Genomic DNA, 26,544 nt, shown 5'->3' with positions numbered 1-26,544 from the left:
GTCCTAGTGTGAGGACTAGTAAATCTGCTGAGAGAAAATTAGTGCTTCAAAGTTCAAAAACGCCAGATACAAAGGTTCATGTGAATGAAAGTTGTTTATAATCAAATATTGGACAATACAGAAAATAGTAGCCAGCCGACACGTGTTTTGTCACACCGTGAAGGAGATGTGACTCATCAGGGCTGAAGGGCTACGGACCTCGCACAACCTACTGACGCACGTATCGGGTGCACTCCCTTTTTGCCACAGGCACTTCATTGAAGCTCGGGACGCAACCGTCCTAGCCTTCTACACCTGCTTAGCATTTCTCTGGCGATACTTTATTCACAGTCCACACGGACGTGGCTAGCATTCCACCGTTCATTGCCTCCACGATCCTGTTACTACCGTAGCCCTTCAGCCCTGATGAGTCACATCTCCTTCACGGTGAAGGGGCTCTGATTATCAGCAATACTTATACGAGAGGCTACAGCGGCTGGGGAAATGAGCCGAACCTACGGCAAGATGGGCAGAGGGCAGAAGGGCACCAAAAACGAGTGGGGCAGAGGGCAGAAGGGCTCCAAAAACGAGTGGGGCAGAGGGCAGAAGGGCCCCAAAAACGATGGGACAGAGGGCAAAAGGGCACCAAAAACCAGTGGGGCATAGGGCAGGAGGGCACCAAAAACGAGTGGGGCAGAGGGCAGGAGGGCACCAAAAACGAGTGGGGCAAGGGGCAGAAGGGCACCAAAAATGAATGGGGCAGAGGGCAGGAGGGCACCAAAAACCAGTGGGACAGAGGGCAGGAGGGCTCAAAAAGCAAAAAAAACGAGTGGGACAGAAGGCAGAAGGGCACCAAAAACGATGGGACAGAGGGCAGAAGGGCACCAAAAACGAGTGGGGCAGAGGCCAGGAGGGCACCAAAAACAAGTGGGGCAGAGGGCAGAAGGGCACCAAAATCGATGGGACAGAGGGCAGAAGGGCACCAAAAACAAGTGGGGCAGAGGGCAGAAAGGCCCAAAAATGAGTGGGACAGAGGGTAGGAGGGCACCAAAAACGATGGGACAGAGGGCAGAAGGGCACCAAAAACGAGTGGGGCGGAGGACAGGAGGGCACCAAAAACGAGTGGGACAGAGGGTAGGAGGGCACAAAAAGCACAAAAAACGGGTGGGACACAGGAGGGCACCAAAAACGAGTGGGGCAGAGGGCAGAAGGGCACCAAAAACAATGGGACAGAGGGCAAGAGGGCATAAAGGCACAACAACGAGTGGGACAGAGGGCATAAAGGCACAACAACGAGTGGGACAGAGGGCAGAAGGGCACCAAAACGAGTGGGGTAGAGGTCAGAAGGGCACCAAAAACGAGTGGGGCAGAAGGGCACCAAAAACGATGGGACAGAGGTCAGAATGGCACAAAAAACGAGTGGGACAGAGGGCAGGAGGGCACCAAAAACGAGTGGGACAGAGGGCAGGAGGGCACCAAAAACGAGTGGCATTTGGCACAGCAGACACGCGAGGTTCGGTTCCTGGCGCACATAACCATGGTTGCAGCGCACAGAGACCCTCCACTGCCGCACACAGAGGAAAAAATTAGAGGGAATATTGTGTGGGAGTATGATTACAACATGTTTGATACCAAACATCATAGAGCAGCCGTTTTCAAGATGGTCATCGTGCAGTCACATGATGCCCCTCTATATAGTATACTGCTGCTTCACTGACAACTGAGGAGAATGGACTTCGTAGGCTGCAGGGGTGCCCTGCTCATGGAGGGGCAGCCTCTCACTTAGAACCAAGCACACTGCCCTCAAGATAGTAAAGACTTGCTAGAGAGGAGACTTATAGGTTTTACGTTCAGTGACCCTTAAATATAATAAACCTATATCTTTCATAAGTAGTGCATGCATCAACTTATACAGGCTGCAATGGCAGGCCTGTAGTTCCATGAATGGCCCCTCATGGGTGGCATAATACATGCTGCAGCTCAGGGAAGACTTCTGGGGTACCTTTGAGATGGGTACCATATACTAGGGACTGACAATGGTACCCCTGTCTCGAATCTGGGGTGTAAAGAACACAACAGTTTAAGGAGAAGGCCGATAGACTGGGGTCCTGATTAGCAGGATCCCAGTCAGACTAGTCAAAAACAGCATCACATCAAACAAAAAATGGGGGTAACCCTAAGAAGCAGATCCTACTTTCCTACAACATAAATAGGTGTTCATAATATTTGTACTTTTGAAGAATAATGTATTTTATCAAAACCACGATAATCAGGATTACAGTTGTAAAGTAAGGCAAAGACATATTGAAGAGGCATCATGACAGCGAAAAGAGTTATTTCCCAGTGTAACGTCATTGTAAAATGCAATCTTATTCTAATGCAAATGTGTGTGTATGGATTTTTTTTCATTCGATTATCCTCATTTATGCATTTATTTCCACTATTGTGTAAGTCCAATGGTGCAACATGCTATGTCCCTAAATGTATTTCTCACTTGTAAGCCATCCAGTTATATCACAAATAATTGTTTCACGTAAATTACCTTATACCATTTAACACTGTAGTTTCTGTTTTTGTTTTGGTCCATTCCACATGAAACTATAGCCGACTGTCCAATTCTGGCATATTGTTCAAATAGGCAAATGGGTGTGAAACATTGATCCTTGATTGCTTCAAGTATTTCCAAAGATTTTTGGGTGTCTGAGGCATTGTGCAAATTATTTCTGTGGAATATAAAGTAAATTAGGTTCTGCAAGCATTAAAAAGAACACATTTTACAAGGGTTAGTATTAGTAGTAGTAATGATATATAATATTGAATTAATTAAAATAACTGCAATCCCCAAAATGAAGAACCCAATTTCATGTTTAATGATATCACTTTAAATAGGTACACACAGATTGTTGACGAAGAAGGTAACAAATCCCAGCATAATTTTAATTGCATTCATGGTGCGAAACGTAAATACCCCACTGGTTCAAGCTTTAAAATATAGTGTTTTTCAGCATATCGTCCTACATTACTGTTTATATAGACCCATACTGCCGACATGATGCCAAAAACATTAATAATCAAATCTGCAGTTCTAAAATCATGTATGCATATAGGCACTTAACTGATGACATTTAAAAATGTAGCAGGCTTCTGGCATGTTTCCCGTCTTTAATCAAGGCTTTTAAAGCATCACTACACTTGATAATCCATTAGGTAATATTCTGTGTTTTATGAGCATTTGTTTCACTACCCTTTCCTCTTGTTAACGCCATATAAAAAGCAAAAATGTTTCCTTGTTGTAGTCTGCAGTTTTGATTATCAATGGGTTTATTACCCCATGCTGCCCTAAATTGTATCAGCACAAACAGCATGAAATGTGTTCAGATAATGCCCTGCCAGCATCATTCATTTAATGGCTCTTCGAAGAAATACTGGACTTTAAGGGTGTTACAGGAATATAATATCAAGTCTGCATGTCTATATTATTTATATTTGTGAAAATCTGCACCGTGACTGGAAAACACCAGCTGGGAATTTATTGTCTCCTTAAAAAATACTTCTGATGGATTATTCTCCCAAGTGAATTCCATGTTCAAGTCCTCAAAGGGCTGATCTAATGGCCCATCACGATGGCATGCGGATCACCCCAGCAGGGCTGGCGGTGGTCACCACTGGCCCGGCGGGGGCGATCCGCCCGCCATCGTCACTACAAAGACCCCCCGCCATATCATGATAGATGGGGGGTCCCTGGCGGATGGAAAGACCGCCCCCGCTTTTCCTCCGGTCCACGAGGTGTTTAATATGGTGGCGGTGTCTGGAAGACAGTGCCATCCATATTACGATGCAGACCGAGATCAGCCTTTCCATGGCTGCATTGCCGCCATGGAAAGGCTGGCGGTTCCTGCTGTTGAGGGCCCGTTGCAGAGCCCCAGGGTTTTGGGAGGGTGGGGGGTGCACCTGCTTTTACATGTACAATGTGGCAGGCACCGCGTGTGCCTGTCACGTTTTGCATGTAGAAGCAAAACATGTATATTTTACATTGCGGTGGGTGCTGCTTGCAGCACCGCCCCAATGTAAAATATACAGGATGCGCCTGCCTATATTGATATGGTGGAACCGCCGCAACTATTGCTGGCAGTCCCTTTAGCAGCTGCAATGGCGGGCGAACTGTGTCCGCCCGCCATCGTGATCGGCCCCTAAGTACTTAGTCCAAATGTTCCTGTTTTTCCAGCTCCACTGAATTACTTGAATTAATGCGGCTTTCAAAGAACCATGTTCTGAGTTTCTGATTAGCTAAAGATATTGCAGAAAAGCTGTATTTCCTGCTCAATCGTGCTTGCGCAGTCCAAATTCCAAACCAATTTGTGACTTGTAGGTGCTCTAGGGAAAATGGAAAATTCTCCAAAGATCTTACACTGTAAATAATCCAAAGTAGGTTAAAAAAAGAGTGATGCAAAGACTTCTTGGGCCATAGGTTAGCAGGGCTATACTGTGATGGCCAGTAGTTTGGCATACAGTATACATAGTGCAGTGGGTATGGCCAAGTCTTTTGATTTTTAAAATTGACAGGTGAACATCTGACTGTTAACCTGACTCCCAAATGTTTATACAGAAACATTGCTTTTAGAGAGAACCATGGTGCAAGCCTTATTAGCTTCAATGTTCTGTTTGCCAAAGACTATGATCTTAGTTGCGGACTAATTTGTACCCAGATTATCAGCAATACTGTAGATATGTAGGGGCATATTTATGAGAGATTTGCTCCATGCAATGTGTTATATGATTGACGCAATCCTACAAGTCAGATTTATGAAGCCACACAAAGCTACTTCGATTGGCTTAAAATGTTTTTTTAAATCTGGATTAAGGCAACGTAGCGCAAGTCGCTCCTTTGCCTTACTCTGTGCAAGGGAAGCATTTCACGGGTGTTGCGATTGGTGTTCCATCCCAACTCTCATGGTTTTGATGCTTTCCCAGATTTACATGCACTTGGAAACCTGGGAATGCACCAAAAAGACATGCCTCCCCAGGAGTGCCGTAACAATGAGAAATATATTTATTTCTTCTTGTTTTTTACTCTTTCTATGTGTACTGCATTCTACAGCACACATTGAAAGACGAAAACACATTTCAGGTTTGATTTGTGCAGGAAGGTGCCCCTTCCTGCACAAAACAAATTCTGCCTACAACACAGACACCGTTGCACCATGGTGCAAGGGTGCCTGCATTGGCACTAGGCTGTCAAAATTTCACTGGCGCAGAGAGAAAGTACAGGAAGACGCCATTGTGGATAAATACTGCGCAGTCCTGCAATTTCCCTGTGATGCAGAGAAGTGCATCAAGGTGATTTCCTACATTGCCCTAGGCCACACATGTCATAAATATGGACTGTGATTCATTTATGAGTCTCTGATGACCCACATGATTTGATCTAAGAACACTAAGACATCTACATATTACAGAATGTATATCATTTGGTGAGAAATAATTGGTAGATAGGACCTGGCCCTGGAGATGACAGATCCAATGTCAGCCATACTTAAGTTGAATGATGATGGGGATAGTACACACCCTTGTTAAGACCTCTCTTTATGTTTATGTGTTTTGAGAAGCTGGATCCATTGCCAACTTTGATTCTTAACCTTGAATAGAGGGGAATAACTGCCATCAACAGTACTGCAGGAAGGCCCCACAGTAAAAACTATTTCCATAAAATATAACAACCCATCCTATAAATTGTGGTGGTATATTGAATAAAGCATGAAAACAAAGGGGGGTCTGTTTTGTTGTTAGTTATGTGATTATCCTTGTCTAGAACCTCCACACTGTTTTCCATTGGGGGGCTATGAATGTAATTCAACCGACTAATATGCTGCCGAAAATGACTTCCTTGGACTTAAAAAAATATTCACACATAGCCACTGATGTTTAAAGTAGGTTCTTCTTTCCAACCACATCATTCTCTTATACATTTGTTTTAGATGCAATAACTTACATAGATTGCTGAGTTGGTGCTATTTTTGTTGTGTTGTCTTTGTCTAGACCTAACATCTTTACTTATTGATTGTAATGGGAAATTATACCACCCATTATTGCAAGTACAGACACAGTTTGTGGTTCCGTGGTGGATAATGTACGTGGCAAGGATGTCAGTTAAGGAACTGATAACATGTAGCCCTAGACATAAAGAGTAGAGTGGGTCAGAGAAGTCAGCTAGACTGTCTATTAACTCTAGGTAGTTTTTGGAGAGTCATCATTCTTGAAAATGTTCAAGATTCACAATACTCCATCTTATCCTTTTCCTTTCGTATAGACCTTCCATATTTCCGATAAGGTCCCCATTTTCTGCCCAGCACACATATATAAATATATGTAAATAGTTACAATCGGAAAGTGATCATTTAATTTCTTTGAAGGATGGAAAAATCCATGCAAATTAAAAATTAAGATTGTGGGCTAAACTTGTAACAGACTGCCCATCTACCATGTGAACAGTGTGTATGCTCTCCGGACAAACCAAATGTTTACCTTCGGTTAGAGGAGAGACACAAAGGGACTTGAGCAATCAGCTGTGCAGGGTCCATTTAGATGTTGCCTCTGGATAATTACACCCTTACACTAATTTTTCACTTTAACATCGAAGGAAGTGTTTGTTTATATGTGCCATTTAATTATTCCTGACTTCTAATAATAGTACCATAGACTCTGGCACACCATATGGCTTACTTACAAAAGATTTTTCTGCAAACTACACTTGCATACAAAAATTGGTATATGGAATGCTTGAATTAATTTCAGCCACAGGTTATTACTCAAGCTGCATCCAAGTCAGGGTTATTTTACACACCATGCCACCTCAGTTTTGACCCAGCTATATGCAAATCAGTATTGAGCCAGCTTCAATAGGAACAGTCCAGCCTGAACTACCAAGCCAGGTCCTTCCTGACCAGAACACAAGCAACCAAGTACCGGTTTTGCCCTGGTTAGAGCTCTTCATCGAGGTATAACTTGGTTTCAGTGGCACAGTGAGCCCAAGACCCAAGTCTGCGCATACCCGGTGCACTTGGGTTGCCAAATGCAAAAACAACAATGTGATGGATGGAATGCTCAAATTATCCTCAGCCGCTGGCCATCGCTCATGCTGCCATCCCAATCCATCATTTTTTGCCCAACAAGTCACCTTAGTTTGGACACAAGCCATATGCAAATCAGTCTCGACCATACTCCTAATGGGATTTGTCAAGCCAGAGGTGGCTGAGATTAATTCAATCATTCTATCCATCACTTTTTGTATACTTTAGTGTGTCACTCTAAGTGGAATGGGTATGTCCAGAAGTGGGTCCCACGCACACTGTCTCACTGGAACCAAGCCATACCCAGTTGATGAGCCCATAATAACAGTAAAGCCAGCCCTGGGTTTCTTATGTTCCAGTTCAGAGAGGATTATGCTTGTCAGTTCGGGCTGTACTGTTCCCATTGGAGCAGGGTCAGGACTAGTTTGCATATAGCTGGGTTCAAACTGAGGTGGCAAATAACCATGGACTAGTATGTAGCCCCAAGTAATTACCAGTGGCTGCGATTAATTCAAGAATCCCATGTATCACCTTTTGTATACTTTTGTATGTCATCGTAAGTGGGATGGACATGCCCAGACGCGGGTCCAGTGCACAGTGTGTCAGTGGAACCAAGCTATACCCATTTGACGAGCCCAGAACTAGGACGAAACCAGTCCCGGTTTGCTTGTGGTCCTGTTCAGGAAGGAACTTGCTTGGCAGTTATAGATGGACTATTCCCATTGGATACCAACAAGACCCAGGCCCTGGTCCTTCTTGATCTCTCAGCCGCCTTTGACACGGTGGATCATACCATCTTACTTTCCCGTGTCAGGGCGGCGGGGATCGGAGGTACTGCATTGGTCTGGTTATCCTCCTTCCTGAGGGACCGCACCCAGGCAGTTCGCCTGGGTGATTTTACTGCGGATTTCCGGAAAGTCCAGTGCGGGGTCCCCCAAGGTTCTTCCCTTTCTCCTCTTCTGTTCAACCTTTACATTGCCCCACTTATTTTTTCTTTACAGCAGATGGAGGTCGCAGTATATAACTATGCTGACGACCTCCAGCTTGTTTTTGACCTGTCCTCTTCCCCGTCTTCTATCTCTAATTTCCAATCCACTATGACCCACATCCGAGACTGGATGAACCACAACCATTTAAAACTCAACCCAGATAAGACCGAGCTGGTGTTGACGGGTGGTTCATCCAGCCCCTGGTCTTCTCTGTTCTGGCCCCCTTCCCTTGGTTCCCCACCTGTCCCCTCTTCCTCAGAAAAACTTTAGGTATCAAGCTCAATTTCCAACTCACTCTTCACTCCCAGGTTAGTTCTGTGGTGTCCTCTTCCTATCTCTCACTGCGTACTATACGCAAGGTGTCCCGCTTTTTTTCCTTTCACGCTTTGAAACTGATCTCCTTGGCGATGGTTATCTCCCGCCTGGATTATGGCAACGCCCTATATGCCAGTATACCTGCATATAGCCTTAGGCGGTTGCAACAGATTCAGAACCAGGCGGCGCGCCTGGTGTTTAAATTACCAAAATCCCATCATGTCACCCCCCTTCTTAAATCTTTACATTGGCTCCCTGTTCGTGAACGTGTCCAGTTCAAGCTGGCCTCTATCACCTTTCTAGCGAGACTGGGCACGGCACCGGCTTTTATTTCTTCCGAGATCACTCCCTACGTCCCCACCAGAGACCTCCGTTCATCCACCCAGGCACTTCTCACTGTCCCGCGATTTCGGAGGAAGAAATGGGGAGGCTCGAAATTTGCGACCCTTGCTCCACTCCTCTGGAATTCCCTGCCTCCTGAGCTCAGAACCTTGACTCTTTATTCCCAGTTCAGAAAACAACTCAAGACTCATTTGTTTTCCAGTGCTTTTAATTAACTGTCCTCCTGTAGCTTGAACTTCTCCACTTTACATTTGCCCTTCTACCTTGTTTTCTGTAAGTTGTAGCGCCATGAAGCTGCTGGCGAACGTGCGCTTTATAAATAATTTTAAATTCAAATTCAAATTCAGGGTCAAAATTGATTTCCTGATAGCTGGGCCTAAACTGAGGTAGCATGGTGTGCAACAAAAGATGGACTGGGATGCAGCCTGAGTAATTAACAGTGGTTGAGATCAATTCAAGCATTTCCTCCATAATTTTTGGGCAAAGTCAATGTTTGAGCCTGCTATGATAGAGACTGTAGCAATCAGTACAGGGTTGACCGAGACGGACAACAACCATGTGACAAGTAAGACTCAAAGGACTTGGACACAACAACATAAGTCTTTTACTTACCTGGTCAGATCGGAGACCAATTTATTTATTTATTTATTTAATTTATAGTATTTCTAAAGTGCTCTGTAACCCTACGGGCATCCTGGCGCTGCATTAATATAGTTGAAAACGCTGTGCATCCTGAGTAGAAGGTGGTCCTTTGTTTCCAAGTTACCAAGTCAGAGATCACACTATAAAGAGAAACACAACTGCAGCAGACAGTGCACCAGCGTCGGATTGGCAACGCGGACACTCGGGCAATGCCCAATGGGTCCGTGTTCGAGCTCCTACTGTGGTTTCTGCGTTGTTCGATGCCACCAGCTGCCCAGTGTGTGCCTGAGTGGCCTTTCTGGAGGTATATGGACATCCATTACCTCCCTTTCATCAACGCCAGAGGTGTCACTCCCTTTCTCTTGCTGGGCCGGCCCATTAATATATGCATATCGAGTGGGAACAGGGGGCCTAAGGAAAAGTGGTCTCACTTGTTTTCATGTGTGTCTCACCGGTGTACACTAATCCTTGCATTAATGTCCCCCCACCTTTTTTATAAACTTTTGCCTAAGCAGTGTTTTGGAGAAAGGCAATATGCAAATGGGGGCCACTTATTTTTAGCGTGCCCGGGCCGAATTTTAATCTCAATCCAACCCTGCAGTGAACTGAATTTTGAATGGAACAGAAAGCCAGATGGAAAGAATAACCAGAATACAGGATCAACAAAGTTCAATGGAAGGAAACCAAACAACAGGAGCGAACAGGAGACAGAGGCTAAAGACATTACAAAACTGAAGGACTACATGGCTGAAGATACTACACTAGCACCGAGAATAATAAAAATGGCAAGGAGACACGAAGAAAACCTGAAAAATGAGTTCTAAACAGGCTTCCGAAATATAAAACACAAGTTCTGGGATCAAGAGCAGGCTGTACACAAAAGGTACTGAGACTTGTAATGCCCTGTTGGCACAGGTAAACTTGAACTACGTTTCAGGACGAGGATTTCAAGAATGTACACAACAAGCACCGGAACAAGTAATACCCTGCTGGTACAGGAATTCAGAACAAGGTCAGAACAGTATTTCGGAATAAGGAAGAAAAGGGAGCCACTGGCAACTTAGGGTCCAATTCACAAAGGTAAACTTAGACGAAAGTCTAACTTTATGACTTTCAGTATTCACAAAGGGCATTTGCAACCTTTGTCTCAGTATAACTTAAGTTTAACCGCCTGATTCATCAAGCTTTTTTGCGCTCGCAAAGGGCCAGATTCTGAGAATCCGGCCCTTTGCGAGAGCGATTTTTGCATTTGGGATTCAGCATCCCAAATGCAAAAATCGCTAATTGCGATGTCGCAAATGTGCGAGGAATTACATTTAAGGAATCTCTATTAGAGATTCCTTAAATGCAATTCAACATCCAATTTAAATTTGCGAATTCGCAATTTCTTGCCGCAATTTACCGCGAGGTCAGACCTTGCGGTAAATTGCGAAAACTCAGAAAAATGCATTTAAATGCATTTTTCTGAGTTGCATGTTACACGCACACATGTCCTTTGGACATGTGTGTGTGCACCACTTGTGTGAAATTTCATTTGAGGGGTGCTACAGGGTGTCCTGTGGACACCCCTGGCACCCTTCAAATCGCAATCTTATTTGCGATTAGCTAATTGCTAATCGCAAATAAGGAATACTCCCCATTCATTCCTATGGGCCTTTTGGCCCATAGGAATGAATGGCGAGTTATTCCTTATTTGCGATTAGCAATTTGCTAATCGCAAATAAGGAATCAGTAGGAATCGCATTTTATTATGCGATTCCTACATGATTACCGTTTTGCGAGTCCTTAATAGAGAATCGCTATGATTCGCTATTAGGGGCTCGCAAAACGGCCCGTTGATGAATCAGGCTGTAAGCTCTCTAGGGATTGGTGGCTCATGTTTTAGCCCTTGCTAGTATTTCAATGTAGAACTCTCGATAGGCCCCTCATGGAAGTTAGAGGGTGGACACCAGGGAGACCTGTGCATGCCTGGATTCTGACTGCAGTGAAACTCATGCAAGGGGGCGGGTTTGGAAAAGGAGTAGGTAGGGCTGAGGGACGGAGTCAGAGGGTTGCTGACAACAACAGTGAAATGCTGCTAATAGGAAAAGAGCACACTGTAAAAGCGTGCAGCCAGTCAAGTCAAGTCAAGTCAAATAATTTATATAGCGCGCTACATACCCAGAGGGTCTCAAGGCGCTTGAAGAAGGGTGGGGGATTACTTGTCGAATATCCATGTTTTAAGTTGCTTTCTGAATGCTAGGTGGTTCTGAGTGAGGCGAAGGTGAGTGGGAAGTGAGTTCCAGGTTTTAGCCGCTAGGTAGGAGAAGGATCTTCCTCCCATGGTGGTTTTGTTGATGCGAGGTACAGCAGCAAGGGCTTGGTTGGAAGAGCGTAGCTGGCGGGAGGGGGTGTAGAAGGAAAGTCGTGTGTTGAGGCATTCGGGTCCAAGTTCGTAAAGTGCTTTGTGTGCGTGGGTTAGGAGGCGGAATGTTATCCTCTTATTGATGGGGAGCCAGTGGAGGTTTTTCAGGTGACCGGAAATGTGGTCTTTACGCGGGATGTCTAGTATGAGTCTGGCTGATGCGTTCTGGATGCGTTGGAGTTTTTTCTGGAGTTTTGCGGTGGTTCCGGCGTATAGGGTGTTTCCGTAGTCCAGGCGGCTTGTAACCAGTGCGTGGGTGACCATTTTCCTAGTTTCGGTGGGGATCCAGCGAAATGTTTTTTTGAGCATGCGAAGAATGTTGAAACCGGATGATGAAACGGCGTTGACTTGTCTGGTCATCGAGAGTGAGGAGTCCAGGATGACGCCCAGGTTCCGTGCGTGGTCCGTCGGGATGGGTGCTTTTCCAAGGGCCTCTGGCCACCAAGAGTCGTCCCAGGCGGAGGGGGAGGTACCTAAGATAAGGACTTCTGTTTTGTCTGAGTTCAGTTTCAGACGGCTGTGTTTCATCCACTCGGCTACTTCTTTCATTCCTTCATGTAGGTTGGTTTTGGCGGTGTTAGGGTCTTTGGTGAGTGAGAGGATCAGTTGAGTGTCATCAGCGTAGGAGATGATGTTGAGGTTGTGTTGGCGTGCAATGGCCGCGAGGGGGCTCATGTATACGTTGAAGAGGGTGGGGCTGAGTGAAGATCCTTGTGGTACGCCACAAATGACTTCAGTGGCTTCTGACTTGAATGGTGGGAGGCGGACTCTCTGAGTTCTTCCGGCAAGGAACGAGGTGATCCATTCCAGTGCTTTTCCTTGGATCCCAACGTTTCTGAGGCGTTGTAACAGGGTGCTATGACAGACTGTGTCGAAGGCTGCGGAGAGGTCGAGGAGGATGAGGGCGACTGTGTCTCCATTGTCCAGTAGAGTTCGAATGTCGTCTGTTGCTGCGATGAGTGCGGTCTCAGTGCTGTGTTTGGCTCGGAAGCCGGATTGTGAAGAGTCGAGGGATTTGTTGGTTTCGAGGAAGGCGGCGAGCTGGTTGTTGACAGCTTTCTCGATGACTTTGGCCGGGAATGGAAGAAGCGAGATGGGGCGGTAGTTTTTGAGTTCAGTGGGGTCAGCTGTGGGTTTTTTCAGAAGGGCGCTGAGTTCGGCGTGTTTCCAGCTTTCCGGGAAGGTGGCGGAGTTGAGGGAGCAGTTGATGACGTCTCGGAGGTGTGGAGCTATGATGGAGTCTGCTTTGTTGAAGATGTGGTGAGGGCAAGGGTCTGTGGGGGATCCTGAGTGGATGGAGTTCATCAGGCGGATGGTGTCCTCAGTGGAGATTGGGTTCCAGTCATTCAGGATGTTCGAGGGGGGTGAAGGTGCGGCAGAAGGTTGGGTGGGTTGGTCTCCGGGTTGGTTGTCGAAGCTGTTGTGGATGTCAGCGATTTTGTCGTGGAAGAATGAGGCTAGGGAGTCGCAGAGGGTTTGAGAGGGAGTGATGTTGTTGGAGTTGGCAGTGGGGTTAGTAAACTCTTGACGATGTTGAATAATTCCTTGCTGTTGTGGGCGTTGTTGTCTAGTCGGTCTTTGAAAGCGGCTTTCTTGGTAGTCCGGATCAGTTGGTGGTGTATGCGGGTATCGTTTTTGAAGGCGTCTCTGGTGCTGGTGTTTGGGTTTTTTTTCCAGGCCTTCTCAAGGGAGCGACATAGTTTCTTGGATTTCTTAAGGTCATCGTTGAACCAGGGGGCGTTTTTGCTGCCTAGTTTGATTTGACGTTTTTTCAGAGGTGCTAGGTTGTCAGCGCTGTTGGTTAGCCATTGAGTGAGGTTAATGGCTGCTTGGTTGGGGTTCGAAGAGTGGGCAGGGGGGTTTTGAAGAAGTGATGAGGAGATCTGGTCGATGGAGATTTTATTCCAGTTTCTTCAAAGAGTAGGTTGAGGTGGTTGTGGGTTGTGGTCTTTTTGTAGACAAAGTGAACGCAGCTGTGGTCCGTCCAGTGGAGAACTGTGGTGTGGCTGAAGGAGATGTGTTTGCTGGAGGTGAAGATAGGGTCGAGTGTGTGACCTGCGTAGTGAGTGGGGGTGTTAACAAGTTGTTTGAGTCCGAGGTTGGCGAGATTGTCCAGAAGGGTGGTGGCGTTGCTGTCGTTGCTCTTTTCCAGGTGGAAATTGAGGTCTCCCAATAGAATTTATTCCTCGGAGGGGAGGGCATGTGGGGTGATAAAGTCAGTGATGACTTCAGTGAATTGTGCTCGGGGTCCAGGTGGCCTGTAGAGGAGGGTGCCTCTGAGTGTGGTATTGGGGTCGGTGTGGATCTGGAAGTGAAGGTGTTCGGCGCTAGCGAGGTTGACGTCTGAGCTGGTTGAGATGCGGATGGAATTCTTATGGACGATGGCGATGCCTCCTCCTGTGTGGTGGGTGCGGTCTTTTCGGATGATCTTGTATCCTTCCGGGATGGCAATGGTGATGTCTGGGGCTGAGGAGGCGTTCATCCATGTTTCTGTTAGGAAGGCGACGTCCGGAGAGATGGTGTCGAGTAGATTCCAAAGATCGATGGCGTGTCTGTGGACCGAGCGGGTGTTGAGCAGGATGCATTTTAGGTGGTTGGTGTCGGATCTTTGTTTGGAGTTAGTGGATGGGGAGTTGGTCTTGGTGCCGTCAAACTTGCAGGAGTTGCATGTGAAGGGTCCATGGGTGTGTCCAGGAGAGGCTTGGGCGCAGTTGGGGAGTCGGCCGGGGTTTAGGGCTAAGAGAGTGGAGGCGTCGTATGTAATGCGGGTGGGGTGGGTGGTACGAGGGCCAGGGGGACTGGCGCTGGGCGCGGTCCAGGCGCGGACGGGCGTAGACGGGCTTACCTTTGGCGCACCTTCGGCGCGGCCGCAGCACGTTGACGCAGCGCGTTGGGTCATCAGTCATAAATGGACACAGGAGGGGGCGGAGCGAGGGAGGGGCCGCAGGGAGGTGTGATCGGGGTGGGGGGCGGGCTGGCAGGCACAATAACAAACACAGAAAATGGCCGCAACAACACAGCGCAAAGCACCACGAGATCGTCACAGCACAAGTGGGGAAAGTTATTGCAAGAGTGGGCAGAGGCACCTCTAAATGTATGAGCAGCAGGCAGAAATAATACTAACACTTAAAAAATGCAGCAGGCAAATTAGCGAGTCACTCGAGCGATTTGGGCGGAGCTTACAGCTGATTAGCGCTACCGGAGTGCAGAGCACAACCCAAACACAGCTGGTGGCAAAGAAATACAAAGCGCTACGATACCCAGATTTCAGGGAGCCTGGCAGAGGAACGGTAGCAATCGTATAAGGATTCCTGCTGAAAAGCTTCGCAGATAGAATCTCCTCCACAGTGGCCACAATCACAAGCGCTATGCACACAGCGGCTTGAAAGTTAGAAATTCACCACCAAAAAAAAGAACTGGAAGCGCTCGTGCAGAGATATCATAGGTCAGCAATGTTTATTTCTTAGCACACAACAGGGAGCGTGAAGGAGATATTTTACAGGACTCACCGAAAGAGCAGCAGCACGGTCTGCACAGTTATTGAAATGGTAGTTATTCACATGTGGTGATGTTTTGAATACTGGTAGGAAAGTGTTTTCTCAGTAGAACAGCAAGTAGCGAGGCATTGGGATGGCCAACACTAGCATTACTAATGCATCGGGTTCGCCTGTGATGAATAAAGAGCTGTTTTCATCAATCACATCGGGACAAAGGAAAGAGCTCCCTGACATGGAAGACGGGAGTGGAGAGGATGTGGCAGAGCGGCCTATGCTCCTGTCTCGTAGAGCTGGAGATCCCGGTTCGAGTCTCAGCACCATTACAGCCTGTGATTCTGGGCAAATCACTATCTGGCACATGTATTAACAATGCCATTTGTGATTCCTTTTTAGCGAAAAATAAGGAATAGCAAAAGGCTTTGCATGTAGAAATCGCTTAAAAAATAGCGATTTCTAAACATTCCTTAATTGCGAGTAGCAATTAAGGAATACCTCCCCATTCATTCCTATGAGCCTAGGCCCATAGGAATGAATGGGAAGACATTCTCAATTTGCGATTCTCAATTAGAGATTCACAAATTGAGAATGCAATTTCAAGGGCGCAAGGGTGTCAAAAGCACCCCTGAAATCTGCATATGAGTACATCTTGCACACATATATGCCCCAAGGGCATGTGTGTGTGTAAAATGGCACTTTGAAAAATGCACTTTAGTGCATTTTTCCAAGTTTTTGCAAATTACCATGAAGTTCAACTTCATAGTAAGTCTGGCTGTGTTGGCGTACCGCACTGCGGGAGGCCGGGCCAATTATGGGGGCCTCTGTCGCCCTCCGGCAGCGTCACAAGCCCTGCGCCTCGCAGGGGCTTCTGGGGATTGTAGTAGTGGCAGGCACGCCGAGCCGTTCCCCTCACGGCTGCTCCGGCGTCTCTGGCAGCGTGAAGATGGCGTCTCGGTGGCCCTCAGTGAGGTAGGAAGACTTGGGTGCTTTGGCTTTTCCCCTCACGTCAGGTCTGGCTGTGTTGGCGTCTTTCAGTCAATGTTTTGGATGATGTGTATTTTGGCCCAATACCTATTCAGGCAGTACCAGTAATTAACAAAGCTGTGGATAGTACATATGTACATACCAGCAATGGTTTGCTGCAGCTTGTTTTCCTTGAACTTTCCTAGTTAGCTCCTCAAGGGACTTATCTCAGGACCTCAAGGCGATTTACAACAGCCCCTCTACTCTCAAGTCTTGATGAGTTAGGACAGGAAATTATTTTGAGACTAAAGTGAATATGTAAGATTATGAGTACACTATAAAATTCACAACGTCTTGAAAATGTTACATGTAAACACACAGCTTGTTTTGGCTATTTTGTTTGGAATTTTTATAAAGCACTATGGGGTTTATTACGATGTCAGACAGGTGCAGATACAGGACCAACCTACAATTGGTCCGCGATCTAGACAGCCTAATTACGATGTAGCCATTCATGTGCTATGGCTGGCGGGCTCCTTGAGCCCATAGGTATCCAGCCAGAATGACTTTCCACTTTCACTTCTGACCACCTAAATTGTAATTAGGTGGTCAGAAGTAAAACCGACGATCTCAGTCTCGGTCTTAGGTCGGAGCCCTTCCGACCGAGATCGTAATCGCTCCCTATGTGTCTCATCTTTCCTAAGAGTGCTAAAAGTATTGTCAGAAACATTTTCTTTGATCAAGCGGGTGACAAGTTAGCATTTAATGAGATGAGGAGAGAACCTTGTCCATGGTTTCTCAGTCACAACTCAATTGGTTTTGAAGTGTTCTCTGAAACAAGTGTAGTTTGGTTCAGCTCTCATGATTGAGTTCAGGGCATTTTTCATCCTAGGGCACTAAACTCCCAAGAGACTATCCCCATGTTTCAACCATTTCAGCGTTCATAGGTTGATTGAGAGTGTAACAGCTGAGTGTGGATTCACAGCTGATACATAGCCAGGGGACCCTGTTCCCAAATATTTTAGGCTTACTAAGCAAAGCAGATGTCCTTGAAGTTGACCCTTGTAGCCACTACTAGCAAGTGGAGATATTTAAACCCTGTTTAATGTGGTAATTCTTGCAAAAGATTAAGCACATTCTGGCTGCTTTGTTTTGTAACATTTGGAGCCTCTCATGTAGTTTCTTAAGCAGTACGTTGTGGGTTAAGCTGCACTAGTGAAGGCAGGCCCATGATATGGTCTCTAGAGAGTGATTGGTTTGCAACAGTAGAATGAGTTTTCCGAGGATGGCTGCAAGTTATTAATTTATGTATGTACGTACGTTTGTATGTATGTATATATATATATATTACCTACTGGCGGTCGCCAGTAGGTATATATAGTTAGGATTTTTTTTAATAGGGATTTCTGAAAATTCTATGTTGAATAACTTTGGCGTTGATGGACGGAATTGGCTGACATTTTCAGGAAAATGACACATTTTGTTTCTGAGCGTCCCCTAAAAGTTTGGGGGGATTTTGTTAAGCGGGGGCCGAGAAAAAAGGGGGGTCCCAAAACGTGTTTTTAACATTGCGTTTTCCATAGGGCGGTTGGACTCACTTTTAGCCCGAACGGCTGAATGGATTTCCACCAAACTTGGCAAAATTGTAGGGACTGGTACCCCGATGTGCCTTTGCTATGTCTCAAGATATATGCTCCAGTGGTTTATCCAAAAATTTACTTTGAAAAATATATATTGGGCTACATTGGGCTATATATATGTTAGAGCCCAAATGTAGCCCAATAGCCCAATGTAGCCCAATGTAGCCCAATGTAGCCCAAAGATGGCCACCAGAGACAAAAAAAAACAAATGTATCCCAAATATCAGCCAGATGTAGCCCAACTATAGCCCAATGACAGAATGTCCCAGAGTGTCCTAAAGAACAACTAGAGCGCTAACAGTCTTACTTATGACAAAAGTATGGCACACCTGAAGTCATCTTGATTGGAATAAAGTGTTAACACTTAACACTATGGCTGCTAAGGCAATTCCCCTCCTGTGCTGGGAATTGCCATTTTGCTGGTGTCATGACAAGCTCAGCTCGTCATGAGCACAGCTCCAGGCTACCTCATGACGAGCTGAGCTCTCGTCATGAGCATGGAAGGGGTTAAAACATTTAATTTGCAAAGGAACAAAATGAGGGGGTTCATTTTGCCATAGAAATTATGATTATTGCTGAAGAAAGAAAAATTAGGGCACATTTTGAGTGACTTCTCAAATCCTCTTATATTTCATTAAAAAAATTCTGATATGCAGTCTCCCAAGATGGCCACCAGAGACAAAAGAGCCCAAATGTAGCCCAAATATCAGCCAGATGTAGCCCAACTATAGCCCAATGACGGAATGTCCCAGAGTGTTCTAAAGAACAACTAGAACGTTAACAGTCCTACTTATGACAAAAGTATGGCACACCTGAAGTCATCTTGATTGGAATAAAGTGGTAACAATTAATACATTTAATTTGAAAAGGAACAAAATTCGGGGTTTCATTTTGCCATAGAAATGATATATATATATATATATATATATATATATATATATATATATATATATATATATATATATATATATATATATATATATATATATATATTCACTGAAAAAACCATAGGTTATAGACCATATATAGTTAGGAATTAGCATTTACAAAACCTTGAAAATTCACTGAAAAAACCATAGGTTATAGACCATATATAGTTAGGAATTAGCATTTACAAAACCTTATTTTACTCACACAAAACCATTGAAATTCGCATATATAGTTAGTTGCACTAACTATATATCGCGCATCCGCAATCCACTGCTGATGATGTCACATATTACATCATTCATGACATGGTCCGTGACATCACTGATGACATCACTGATGACATCTCAAATGACATCACTGATGACATCACTGATGACATCACTGATGACAACATCCAGTGACTGTATGTTTCTGTAAAGCTAAAATATGTCTTACATATTGAAGAATGAGTGGATGTATAAGTGTCTGGATGAAGGATTTAGTAGGTGCATGACTGACTGTATGAGTGAGTGATTAAAGGTGTCTCACTGAGTGCATGGGTTAGTGACTAAACGGTCTTAATTTGTGCATCATTATGTCTGTTGTTCTGTAAACTGCTGCATGTGTTGATCAGTAGCTATATGAGTAACTATATGGGTTATTGATTGGTTGCCCAAGTATTTGTATGGGAGACTGAGTGTGTGTGTGGGTGGCTGGGAGGTGTATGACTCTGTGCATAGATGTGTGAGCAGTTGATTCACTAGATGTATGGGTTCAAAAGTGCATGTGGAAACAGCTGTATGGGCGGTTGACTGTGTGCATGAGTGTATTGGTGAGTGAATGGATATCTCAGTGCTACATGTCAAAGTAAGTACATATGTAAAACACTGTACATGTGAGAGTTGACATATATAAATAACTGTGCATAAGAGCCAATGAATGTGTGAGTGGCTGTATGGATCATTGTGAACTTGTATCAGGGATTGTATAAGAGAGTAAATATGTGTTCGTATATGTTTGAATAAGTAAGGTGTGTATAACTCTATAGTTGAGGAAATGGAGGTGTGATTGATTCATTGCATGACTGACTAGGTGTGTGAGTAACTCCATGGATGAGTGACAGTCTGTGAGTGTCTGTTTACACTGATTGTATCTAAGGTTATATTAGAGTCTGAAGAGGTTCATCGTATTATCACATGAATGATATCATCAGTGATGTGATCAGTAATGTCAAATGAGATGTCATCAGTGATGTCATCAGTGATCATTTGAGATGTCATCAGTGATGTCATCAGTGATGTCATTTGAGATGTCATCAGTGATGTCATTTGAGATGTCATCAGTGATGTCATCAGTGATGTCACTGACCATGTCATGAATGATGTAATATGTGACATCATCAGCAGTGGATTGCGGGTGCGCGATATATAGTTAGTGCAACTAACTATATATGCGAATTTCAATGGTTTTGTGTGAGTAAAATTAGGTTTTGTAATATATATATTTATTATTCTAGAGCACTATATCTCTCCTTTTTGTTACTTCTGATTGCTCCTAAAACCTGCGGACGTGCATCTGTCACCTGACGAGCACCAAAGATTTCTGTATTTTCACTGGCTCCGTTATGACATCAGAAAGAATCTTGTTTCTGAAAACATGTCAGGTCATATGTGCTGCTTTTAAAAGGACTATCAATTCTTAACATGTCTTTATTCATGGACTTAAATTATGTCTTGTGTGGTCTGTAAGCAGAAACTGTGCAAAAAGGTAACATGAAACAGTGGGGCATATTACCAACCAGTAGCGATATTTATCGCTAACTAGGCTTAGCAACGATTTTTTTATCGCGAAGCATCGGCGGAAATTATCGCTGAGATAACGTGCTATTAGCAAAGTTTATCTCCAAAGCGATAATTATACCGGCGATAGCGTGAATATCGCTGAGAATACAGCGATATTCACGCATTAGAGACAAAATGCTCCTAGCCATGTTATCCACCTCCCATTGGATAACATGGCTAAGAACTGGTCTGAGCATCCGTTAGTTTTTGGCGATAGCGGGAATATTTCCATCGCTACGCCCGCCTTGCTAATAGGCGATAGCGACGTTAGCGACTGCTTTCAGTCGCTAACAGGTTGGGTATGCCCACTTTGCATGTAGTTAGCGATAAATATCGCTGACATGCAAAGCAGGCCCCAAACCGCTCGCTATCGCCTAAAAGCTGTCGCTAAAATCAGTTAGCGACAGCTCGCTAATATATATCGATAGAATTATCGCTGCTTAGCGGCCGAAAACGGCCGCTAAACTAGCAATAATTGCCTATCGCCCCACTTGGTAATATGCCCCAGTGTTTTTAATAGTATGTTTCACCGTGTTGTTTTAACTTCCTAATACGTTTAATTGTGCTGATGCTTTAAACTTGTAAAAATCAGTGACCACTATGTAACTTGGTTTTATACATTGTAAGGTGGTAACCAGATAGCTTTATTAAATGTGATGCACACATTCGAATCATTCAGAATTCCAACTGCATCTTTGTGAAACAATATTTTAAAATCAACTTGCGGTGTTTTAAAATATATAGTTAAAAGCATACGCAATCATTATTTTTATTGTTATGCCTGCCTGGATTTTTTCAATTTCAGGTTTGACCCTCCATGCTGTGGATAAGTGGGAACAGGACTAGCGATTGAGCACATCTGGCTCAAACAAAGAATTTCCTGTTGTGCAATAACTGAAGTTTCAATTGAGAGTGCTGTATGAGCAACTACCCAAATCATATTACACACATCTTGGAGCATAGGACAAAGAGGAAGACAAGACAGAAAGTTGTTTTTCACATGGATGGAGACTGTGGCCCTGATTACGAGTTGTATGGTACTGGCTGTGTGGTAAAGCTGCATGCACAATTTATTTTAACTAATATGCAGTAACAATGCAATTATGAGGGGGGCCAACGGAGTGGGGCATTACCAAGTGGAACCATATTTACTGGTGGTAAAACCAGTGCTTAATTTGAGCCGGTGGTTTCAGGTGACCAGCACCAGCAGGTAATTTTCAGCACCGGCCCTACTGGCAGTCCACCACATGGTGGCACTGTTGCTCTAATTTTGACATGAGCAAAACAGCTGTGTTCAATAAGGCAATATATATTAGAAATGAATAATTCCAGCTGCACACGCCATTAATATAGCTGTGGGTAACCTTGCATAGTCTGAATTGGCACAATTTTAGGAGTCAATGGTTAGTAGTTGTGTTGTAACTGCCACAAGGACATATTATTAATCCCATTATCGCCGATTTAGCGGCAGTTTCCTACCGATAATAGCGGCGATAATGTAGCGCCCTTTCTTGATAATAATACCCTTAATTCCCAAAATTTTTATATTTGGCGCATACATTTACAACCTGCTGTGAGCAGGTGGTAAGTGTATGCAAGGGCCTCTATGTGGTATTGGCAGACATAGAGTGATGTGGGGAGTGGCTGAGGGATAGGCAGATAAGCTCTAGCATGGGGAGTACTGAATGTTTCTGCCTGTCAGAAAAAAAGATGAAGGTATGAGATGTGTCTGCTGCTGCAGCCAAAGATTCATAGGCTTTTACTTGGTGGAATTACTGCTCAAGTGTTGACTAATTTATCTGTTACATCCAAAATAAAAAGAGCTTTAAATTGCAAAAGATTGAAGTTGTGCATTTTTTTTGTACTTATTTGTTCTAAATTGTGAAGCAAATCAAACTCTACAAAATTAAGCACCAGAACCTGTTTCAAAGGCTAGGCTCACAGTTATCAACTATGGGATATTAGTAATTCCAAAACTATTCTATCGAAACAGTGTGGGGCACATTTACAAGGGGATAGCGCCACCGGAACGTTATATTTTTTGGACCTTGCAGTGGCGCAATACCCTGCACCATATCTGCAAAGTGGCATTAAGCCCCTTTTTGTCGCTTAACATTGCTTTGTAAATATGGTACCCTTTCACACAGGTAGCTGCATGAAAAAGGCCCCAATTAGCAATGAGGCAGCGGCAAAAACTAACGTCATGCACTTAGCAGGCGTTAGAAGAGCGCAATACTTTCATTTCTCCTTGTTTTACTTTTTCTATGTGTGCTGCATTACGAAGCACATATAGAAAGAACAAAATGCCTTTATTGATTGTTTTTGTAGAATAAGGTGTCCCTTCCTGCACATAAACAATCATTAAATAATGACAATTTGCTACTTCTATGTGTGCTACAGAATGCAGCACACATAGAAGTAACAAATTGCCATTAATGATTGTTTATGTGCAGGAAGGAACACCTTCCTGCACATAAACAATCATCTCTGCAACACAGGCACCCTTACACTATGGCCAAAGGTGTCTGCGTTGGCGCTAGGCAGCTATTTTTAGTGCCAGCACTAGGGAAAGCACAGGGGTGCACACATATTGTGCACCATAAATATGGAGCATCCCTGCGTTTTGGAAATGACTGAGCTTGGCGCTGCAAAATTTGCTGCAGATCCGCACTCTGTCATTTCCTTGTAAATATGTCCTTGTGCACCTCATTTTCAGTGCTCTGTTCATTGCTGGGAACATTAAAACCATCAAAGGAAATGGTTTTGCAATGCTGTGAGACAGGAAATAGACAGCCACTGTTTCCGTAAATTATCACACCTGGCCCTGCACGCTTGTAATTTGACAGACACGCAGCCAGAAATCGTCATTACTTTAGGTTTTACTCTTGTTTTCTAAATACCAAGAGCAATTTTATAGACATGCTAGTCTGTGACAGAGTACTGGGTTCTAGTATTCAAGAATAAACCTTTGCTGTAGTTCCATTGAAAGGTATCCAAATGCCAGCAGGCATAGCAGGTAGATGGACATGTACATCGTTATAAAACTTTACCAGGATTTAACAAGAGCAGTAATATTTCTACGTGTAAAAGGTATAGTTCTATTAATCCTTACAGTTAATTGAACCCGTACAATATTTGTATAATCAAGCATGCATAATCTAATTTCCTTAATATTGTAATTATCGCACAGTTGTAACATGACTACTCAACTGTAATGAAATTTATGGGCATTATTTACAAGGAATGTCTGACATAATATCGACAGACAGAATATCGAAATACAAAAATATCGGAACAAAAATATCGACACCAAAAATATCGGAATCATATCTTCATAAAGGTAAGTACAAATATATCGAAAAAATAATATCGTAGTACAAAAATATCGGAATAAAAAAGATCGTTTTTTTAAATGTATTAATAATAATGTAAAAATAATGTTAAAATACATATAATTTTACAAATATTAAATAAAAATATTAAAACAAAATTAAAACTAATACGTATACATTTAAAATAAATAAAACACTTAATAATTTAATGTAATTTTATTTTTTTTAATGTTATTTAATTGATTTGATGTAATTATTTTTTGTTTTTACCCTGTACGCCTGTACCCCAAAAACCCAAAACTGACCCTGAACCCTAAAAATATCCCTGTACCCCAAAAACCCAAAACTGACCCTGAACCCTAAAAATACCCCTTTACCCAAAAACTGAAAACTGACCCTGAACCCTAAAAATACCCCTTTACCCAAAAACTGAAAACTGACCCTCATCCCTAAAAATACCCCTTTACCCAAGAACTGAAAACTGACCCTGAACCCTAAAAATACCCCTTTACCCAAAAACTGAAAACTGACCCTGAACCCTAAAAATACCCCTTTACCCAAAAACTGAAAACTGACCCTGAACCCTAAAAATAACCCTTTACCCAAGAACTGAAAACTGGCCTTGAACCCTAAACATACCCCTTTACCCAAAAACTGAAAACTGACCCTGAACCCTAAAAATACCCCTTTACCCAAAAACTGAAAACTCACCCAGAACCCTAAAAATACCCCTTTACCCAAGAACTGAAAACTGACCCTGAACCCTAAAAATACCCCTTTACCCAAAAACTGAAAACTGACCCTGAACCCTAAAAATACTTCTTTACCCAAAATTATTTAATATTATTTAATTACCAATTAATTATTAATTAACAATAACAATAAAGTAAATATATTAGCACATTAGCTGTAATTAATTTAATTTAATAATTAATATTAATTTTCCCAATTAATTAATTAAGAATAACAAAAAATGATATTTAAAAAAATTACTATAATTAATGTAATTAACTAATTAATATTAATTAATTACCAACTAATTAATAATTAAAAATATGTACAAAATTATATTAATTAATTAACTAATTAATATAAATTAATTACCAATTAATTATTAATTAAAATATGTACAAACTTATAATAATTAATTAATTATTATTAAATTACTTCCCACCCTATTCCCCTATAAACCCATAACCCGCTACAGAACATATTTCTCAATTAATCAATTAATTAAAAATTAATTCTCAATTAATTAATTAATAATTCCTACTAATTAATAAGTAATTTAACATAATTAAATTACTTCCCACCCTATTCCCCTATAAACCCACAACCCGCTACAGTAGTAAAAAACAATATTTAATTAAATTACATTAAAAATAAATACTAAAACATAATAAATACAATATAATATACACTAAATTTATTTAAAAATTGATATTGGTAACATCGAAGTTATTTATTTCGATATTATTGACATCGATATTTAAAACTTCGATATTACTGATATCATACTGATATCGATATTAAGACTGTCGATATTACTTACCTTCGATATTTTGTCCCATCGATATTTAAACTTCGATATTATTGTATATCGATATTTAAAACTCGATATTTTGTCTGTGTACCATTTACAAGATTTTGCCGTAGGGCAGAACTGCAGGCCTTCCTGCTGAGCTGATCTATAGCAAAAGAAAAGGGCAGGAATGCACCATATTTATCATTGCTGACCCACAATGGGCTACCATGCGCCAAAGCATGCACCTTGGTGCCATGGTGCAATGGTGCCTGCATTACAGGGATGAATGTTTGGTGCAGGGAGGGAAACCTACCTGCACAAAAACAATCACAATAGGCCTTTAGTCTCTTATGTGTGCTGCAGAATGCAGCACATACAAAAGGGAAAAACGAGGAGAAATAAAGGTATTTCTCCTCATTGCACCTCCCTTAGGCTTCCCCTGGGGAAAGGCCCCAGCAACACCCATTGTACGCCCCTTTAACCCAGAAAATGTTGTTAAAGAGAACGATTTTTTCACAACCGCATTAAGCCAGGCACAGTGGCTTTCTGCTCCCTGGTAAATATAGAGCAGGCCCCTGTGACACCAGAGCGTCGCAAAAGTGACACTCCGGTGGTGCAGCGTCATTGTAAGGCCCTATGTAGCCTCTAGAAAGTAATTTCGGGCTTATTTACAAGCCTATTGTGCCGCAGGTGCGTCACTTTTAACATGGGGAAAAAGTGGCGTACCAGCAGCACAAGGGGCTTGTAAATAGGCCCCAATATTCTTAAAGTTGAGTAGTGATGTTGCAATATCTACTACCAGAGCAAAAGTACAGTGTGAAAAGCAGGTTGTGGAACAGATTTAAAACTGATGTGAACAATGAAAGGGCTATCTAGCTTTTCAGCTCTTCTGCACTATATTTACCTGAAATTAACAGTCATTAGTAGAAAAATAAACTGCACAAAAAAGAACGAGCTATTGTAATGGTCTGGTGATGTATTATAATAAATAGAATACTTAGCCCGGGCAGAATTTCAATTATGCCTCTGGAAGACGAGCAAATTTGACAATTTTGTGTTACTTCATAACACAGAATTACCTATCCTTACAAGATTACTCCTG

General features: G+C 43.2%; 1 protein-coding gene across 1 annotated transcript in view; it reads right to left on the bottom strand.

Moving 5' to 3' along the window:
* Window positions 1-26,544, bottom strand: part of LOC147697975 (interleukin-18 receptor 1-like) — a 543,176-nt gene that overhangs the window by 439,702 nt on the left and 76,930 nt on the right. Inside the window, exon 3 of the mRNA XM_086933381.1 lies at window positions 2,522-2,702. Within this exon, the coding sequence (XP_086789507.1) occupies window positions 2,522-2,702 (181 nt within the window). The remainder of the gene's footprint in view (window positions 1-2,521; window positions 2,703-26,544) is intronic.

Source organism: Lissotriton vulgaris, chromosome 8 (genome assembly GCF_964263255.1).
Source record: "Lissotriton vulgaris chromosome 8, aLisVul1.2, whole genome shotgun sequence".
Classification (NCBI taxonomy): Eukaryota; Metazoa; Chordata; class Amphibia; order Caudata; family Salamandridae; genus Lissotriton; species Lissotriton vulgaris.
Note: the sequence above shows the minus strand (reverse complement) of the source record. Positions and strands in the feature narration are given on the sequence as shown.